Genomic DNA, 6,026 nt, shown 5'->3' with positions numbered 1-6,026 from the left:
TACTTGCAGCTTGTAAATAATATTTAAAGCATGTTATTAATGTCTAAGATTTCTTATTTATAAGGTACTTAACCACAATTACCTGGCACCCCGTTGTTTTATTGTCCCTGATTAAAAGATCTATTATCTCTAACATGCAATTCGATTTTAAATAATCATTGTTAATAGTATTGCGATTATTCTTGAACAAGTTATTAAATAAAATCCTTCACAACCTAATTGCCCACCTAATTAAAATCAAATAATAATGAAGTTGTTTATTCATCATGTGAGAATGCCAGCTTCTCATTGTAGAAGATTAAGTCTGATAAAACATTTAAAGATAAGCCGTTAAGGCCGTGTAGAAGCTAATGCTTGTTGACTGGAAGAGACAAGGAGGAGCAGCGGGGCTAGTGGAGTCAAAGTCAGAGAGTTTTTAAGTGTTTTCAGGAGGAACGAGGTGTCGCTGGCCAGCTGTTGCTCAATAAGCCGTGGCCTCTGTCCATTAGGCCGGAGGAGTTAATAAGACATGAGACAGGCCAGACCCAAGTGAGGAATGAAGGTCATTGAGTCAGCAGACTGCATCCATCCAAGAGCGCCAATATTTCATACAGCCCACAGGTTTCTGAAGTCCGCCTCACACACACACACTTAAATGCACCCTTCCCGACTGCAATGGCTACTAAAACCAAAACATTTCCCAAACCCTTTTAGACCGAGGGCCCTGTTCGACTAACACTTTCCATCTGACCTGTGAGCACTTAACCAGCTGACCCTGATCACAAAGACAGACAGTCGCAATTTCATGGCTGGTTTAATGTTCTTTGTTATTCCACCTCATTCAAAAACATACTAATCATCACTTCGCTCGCTCACCATCATTCAAATGCCAAACCATTACACTGACAGAACTCTGGATCACTTCCTGTCATCAAACCCGCAATTCAGTTAAGAATCAAAGACAATAGTCCAAAATAAATCATCTTCCAATATAGCATTAATGTGGCTACACAAAGTTACCTGAAAGTAATTTGCCATTGCGTAGCACCATGGCTAGCCTAGCATCCTAGTAGTGCCATGTGCTATGCTATGCTAACGCCCAGCCGCCATGAGGGCTACCATATCTATATCTATATGTGATACTAAACTGTGACCAGTCCACTGCTGTCGTCTTGTATAACGTTAGAACGGTGTCACCAACAGTAACTTTGTGTGCCTCTCTGCTCTGGCGTAAGCTAGCGCAGGGCTATGCTATCACTGCAGTCGCCAAGCTAGTACCAGCACACTGATGGTACTGTAGCTTCATTATCCGATGATAGCATTTTCTGGTGGGGCTCCTCAGTGTAATGGGCCAACTATAGATGAGTTTGTTTGTTCTTGAGTGAGGAGGACCCTCGAGTTCCTGCAGGGACTTAACATTAGTTCCATTGAGTGAGTCGACCATCTGCCCACCATTAACCCCAGAACCCTCCTTCTCTTTACAGGCTGGACAATTTGCTTAATATGGCCTATGGCGTAAAGAGGTAATTAAAAACTTCACCCAATGCCAGATGTCCATGTTGACTCAATGATTTTTCAATATCCTTTTTTTCTGTTTTGTTTCTTCTTTTGTTAGTTTATGTTTCCTTGTATTTTTGCAGTCACTTTGCGTTTTCAATTAGTTCAAGGTCAACTGCATTTTTGGTTCTTTAATTTGTTTGCTTTCCCTCGTAAGCTTCAGTTGGTTTTTTAAAACCCTACCAACCACTTAACGGTGTTTAAAAAAAAATCTGAAAACAATTAGTGTTTGTTTTCAGTGGTGATGGATTTGCTTTGTTTTCATTATGACCCGTGCTGGTGTTGTTTGGAATGTTTTGGGTTGTTTCTGTGTACTGAATGGATTTTGTTCTCTGGTGTTAAACTCTTAATTTCTAGGTGTGTTTATTTCTACCGGATTCAGGTTCTCCTGCCTTGTCACCCCACAGCTATAGCTCAGAAACAAACCTTCATAAAAAGAAGCCATTTTGAATTGAACAGCTATTTCCTCACATTATCATGAGAATAAAATCTTTGTACATCCACTTTTAACTATGTATCCAATCCTTTATTGGATGGATACATAGGTTCAGTGGAAGCAATGACAAAACTATAAATTGCATTATATCTTTGGCTGAGATAAGTAGACGCAGGATGAGGCGGGATGAACCTGGATCCCTGCTGGAAACAGGGAATGCTGTTTCACTGCAGACAGCTCCAGCTTTGCTCGGCACTGCTCTGCTCAAATTCCTTCCTTTCGCCTCCATGTTTCATTTTGCTTTCTCGCTACCTTAGGTCTTACATAACCCCGAGCAGCAGCCACTGTGGTGATGGATGTTTCATGCGCTGACAGTGGCATCTTGCATGTTGCAAGCACAGGGGACACCATCTGAAGTCAGCTTAGCAACTCAAACAGGGAGGAAGCTTTAGCTCCAGAGAAATGTTCTCTTAGCGAGTTCCAGGAAAAGCTATAATTGTGTTCAACCCTCACTGCCTCCCATGCCCGATAAGCACTTTAAGTCGTAACATAATTTTCTTAAGATGAAAATAGTGTGCGATTCAGCCGTCCTGATTGCAAAGCATGCCAGCAAGTTAGAAGTGCTTTCCGGTGATCTGAGGTTATTATTTGAAAGGAAAGAGAAGAAAGGTGTTAAGAGCTGGAGATGGTTCGCTTTAAAAAGGACAGAATAGATATCTGGTCAGCTACACTGTTGCTATGCAACCCCTGGTCTCGTCTGTAACATTGGTTAGTGTTTGGTCCCGCTCTGATGGGTACGCTCGCATGCACGTTTGCACACACAGACACACAACTCCACGTCCTCACAGTGGAGAGTGTTAGCCAGCCTCCAAGCCGTCACACTCTCACAATCCTCCTCACATACAGTACTCCGGCTTTTGCATATAAATCACCCGGGAGTTTTTTCCGCGCCCAGCAGGAGAGGCCTGAACCCAGCCGAGCATATCAGACGATTCCTCGACGCCATGAAGCCAGTTTAGATTCTTCTTGCTTCACACTCGGCCATGGAGAGATACGTGTGAGGCAATGGAATCTTTTATAACACTGTTTTTCTGCAGGGTGAATATAAAAACATCCCTTCTGTCTTTATCATACAGAAAGATATAGTGCCATAATCTGTTCACTTACTTGACACACTAAAGGAACGTCCAATCAGAGCTTTTACAGTAACCCTAGGTGCTTGTATTACGTGCACGGCTACAGCACTGGCCAGAAGCAAACTCTGCGAGACCAAAGTCAAGCAGGAAGGTCGCAGCGATTGCCGGCCATATATAGTCACTGGAGAGAGAGGGGGGCTATCGATCAGAGCTACCGGCTCACGAGGAGAACAGAACACCCTGCAGACTGTGGCAGGAATACACTTTGTACCTTAATGCCACTAGGCTGCAAAGTGCTTCCATTTTCCATTTAGTTTGCCCCCTCTTCCCTCCCTCCCTTTTCTCTGAGACAGCTGCAGCAAAGCGGAAATCTCAATTAAAGCACGCCCAATAATGCCTATAGTCGTTTCTTGAAGAGAGGTGGAATAAGAAATGAAGCTTTTTATCTCATTTACCTTTTATTTAAAAGTGGGGTTTTTTTTTTTGTTCCTCCTTTTCCTTTGAGCGGAAAGGCAATTAAGTGAAGTCAACTGAGGATTCAAATCTCTTGCATCACAAGAAAAAGGGGGAAGATTAAGAGGCGAATGAGAACAGATTTAGCTGTGATGGCGTGATCTTTGATGGATTCCTAGCATCGCTTCAATTCAACAACTTCCTGCAATTTAGCTCCTAAAAGAGCCACTCAAGGACACAAAGACCGAACCTTCGCCTGCGTCTCCTTCAGCGGGAAAACAGCTCGGCACGCAGCGCTGTCGTCACTCCTGACAGGAGGCCTCTCAGAATTGAGGAGCTCATTTAGCAGTAGCTATGGAGACACACATTCACTAACCTCTGCATGAACACACATGCCCTTTCAATAAAGCCCCATGCAGATGCACCCTAGTTCAGGCGGGGTTTGGAGATCAGTTTTTGGAGTTTGATCAGAAAACTAGGGACGCTTGTTATTCCTTAAGGCTGTAGAAAGTAGCTGGCGAGCGTCATGGCAAGCTTTTAGATTTTTAAGGAGGATTATGTTTAAGAATGAGTCCCTCAAAAGACAGACCGACATGTTTTTCACCGGTGTATGGCCATTTCATGAACAGTACATGCAGACATTAAGTTCACCCGTCCACCTCGACTCTCCATTAACACTCCCTCTTGTCTCTCCCCCCTTCTTCTGCTCTCCCTCTCCTCTCAGGTTCTCCCCCATCACCATTGACAGCATGACCAGCCTGGTGGGCATGAACATCCCCGGGCACACGGGCACCGGGTGGTGCATCTTCGTGTACAACCTGTCCCCGGACTCGGATGAGAGCGTGCTCTGGCAGCTGTTCGGGCCCTTCGGAGCCGTCAACAACGTGAAGGTGATCCGCGACTTCAACACCAACAAGTGCAAAGGCTTCGGCTTCGTCACCATGACGAATTACGACGAGGCGGCCATGGCCATCGCCAGTCTCAACGGCTACAGGTTGGGCGACCGCGTCTTGCAAGTCTCCTTCAAGACCAACAAGACACACAAGTCCTGAACTTTAACAGGTAGAAGCAGTTGCCCTGCGACTTTGTCTGCTCCCAAATTGCCCCCAACCTCCCCGTCCCCCTCCCCCCGTCCCTTAGCCCCTTCAGTCACTACCACCCTCTACTACAGCCATCCAACACAGCAAACTCAAACTCCAACCGGAACACAAAGCAACCAACAAACCATCAAATAAATTGAACTAGAAATGGCTTATATTATAACTTTGGACCTATAAGCCAATGTTGCCTAAGTATTACAAAAATGAAATAATGAAAATGTTCATACGTTTTTAGGAGGCTCCTGTGATAATGCAGGCTTCCCTTTGTTGTATATTCTTTCTGTTCGTTGTGGTTGTTTCAATGAGTTTTCTCTCTTCTGTGTAAACAGTAGCAAATCCCTGTATCCCCTAATTTCAGAGAAGAGAATGTCCTTTTTAGATTGAAAACCTTTTCTCTGTCTTGATTCAGGATTTGTTTTTCTTTTGTAAATCCGGATCCACTGTCGTTAGTATTATATACCTCCCTGTCGGTGAAAGGGAGGAGGCTCTTTTTTAAATTGGTGAACCATTCATTCATTTTTAGTGTGTATCAAAAACGTCCCCTTATCGATTATTAAATGGGATTCCACAGTCCCGGTAACTCTGATGTAGAAAAAAAAAAGAATTTCTAACATTGTTTTTGTTTTGTATCGCAAACAAAACATAATGTCTTTCCTCACTGGGGTTCAGGGAGATGGGGCGAGGGAGGGGATGGGTTAGCTTTCCTGATGACACGTAATTTAAGAGAAAAAAAATAACACTGTTGCCAAAGAGAAGATCTCTTTGCTTGAAAAAAATGCATTTAGAAAAAGATAAAAATGAAGAGAAAGAAGATCTATTTTTATAAATGATAATTAAAAGAATAATTATTGAAGAATTTTTACAAGAATCTGGATTTGAAAAAAGAGAAAAATATTTTGACTGGCTAACTAGGGGGGGCCGGGGCGGGAGGGGGGGGACACCACCTTGTCTTGTCGTTCTGCCGTGGTACTTTATAGGATCGAAGGTCTGCTTGTTTTTTGGGGAATCCAAGTTGGAGGTGATTTTGTAGATGGAAGGGATGCAAACCGAGGCAGGTGATTTTGGTAATTTTTCACATATGTACAAGTGCGTAATTATTCAACAGCGATACCCAAAAGGGAAGGGAGTGGGGTCTTTCCGAGGCCGAACCATCCTTATAGTCCAGAGCCCAAAGCAAGAAGACCCTTTGTCCACTTGTTTTCGCCATCGAGTCAATATGGGATATCAGTAAATAGATATATACACATCTATCCATTTAGAGAGCATACTAAACATTACCTATATCATTTTTCTTCGCTCTGCGTTTGTGAATTTGAAAAGAACTTCCTTTTAGCGATCAACAGTAGGTGCTATACTACATTATTC

General features: G+C 43.3%; 1 protein-coding gene across 1 annotated transcript; it reads left to right on the top strand.

Moving 5' to 3' along the window:
• Positions 1–1,463: 1,463 nt before the first annotated feature.
• On the top strand, positions 1,464–5,568 carry LOC104951158 (ELAV-like protein 4; the record flags this gene model as incomplete). The annotated part of the gene is made up of 2 exons (XM_010777793.1): positions 1,464–1,502; positions 4,286–5,568. Coding segments are annotated over 2 exons (367 nt in total), but the record flags the coding sequence as incomplete, so codon positions are not given.
• Between the last annotated feature and the right edge of the window lie 458 nt (positions 5,569–6,026).

The sequence above is a fragment of the Notothenia coriiceps genome, unplaced genomic scaffold, assembly GCF_000735185.1.
Source record: "Notothenia coriiceps isolate Sejong01 unplaced genomic scaffold, NC01 NC01_scaffold00018627, whole genome shotgun sequence".
In the NCBI taxonomy this organism is placed as follows: Eukaryota; Metazoa; Chordata; class Actinopteri; order Perciformes; family Nototheniidae; genus Notothenia; species Notothenia coriiceps.
This window is presented reverse-complemented; position numbering and strand designations above follow the sequence as displayed.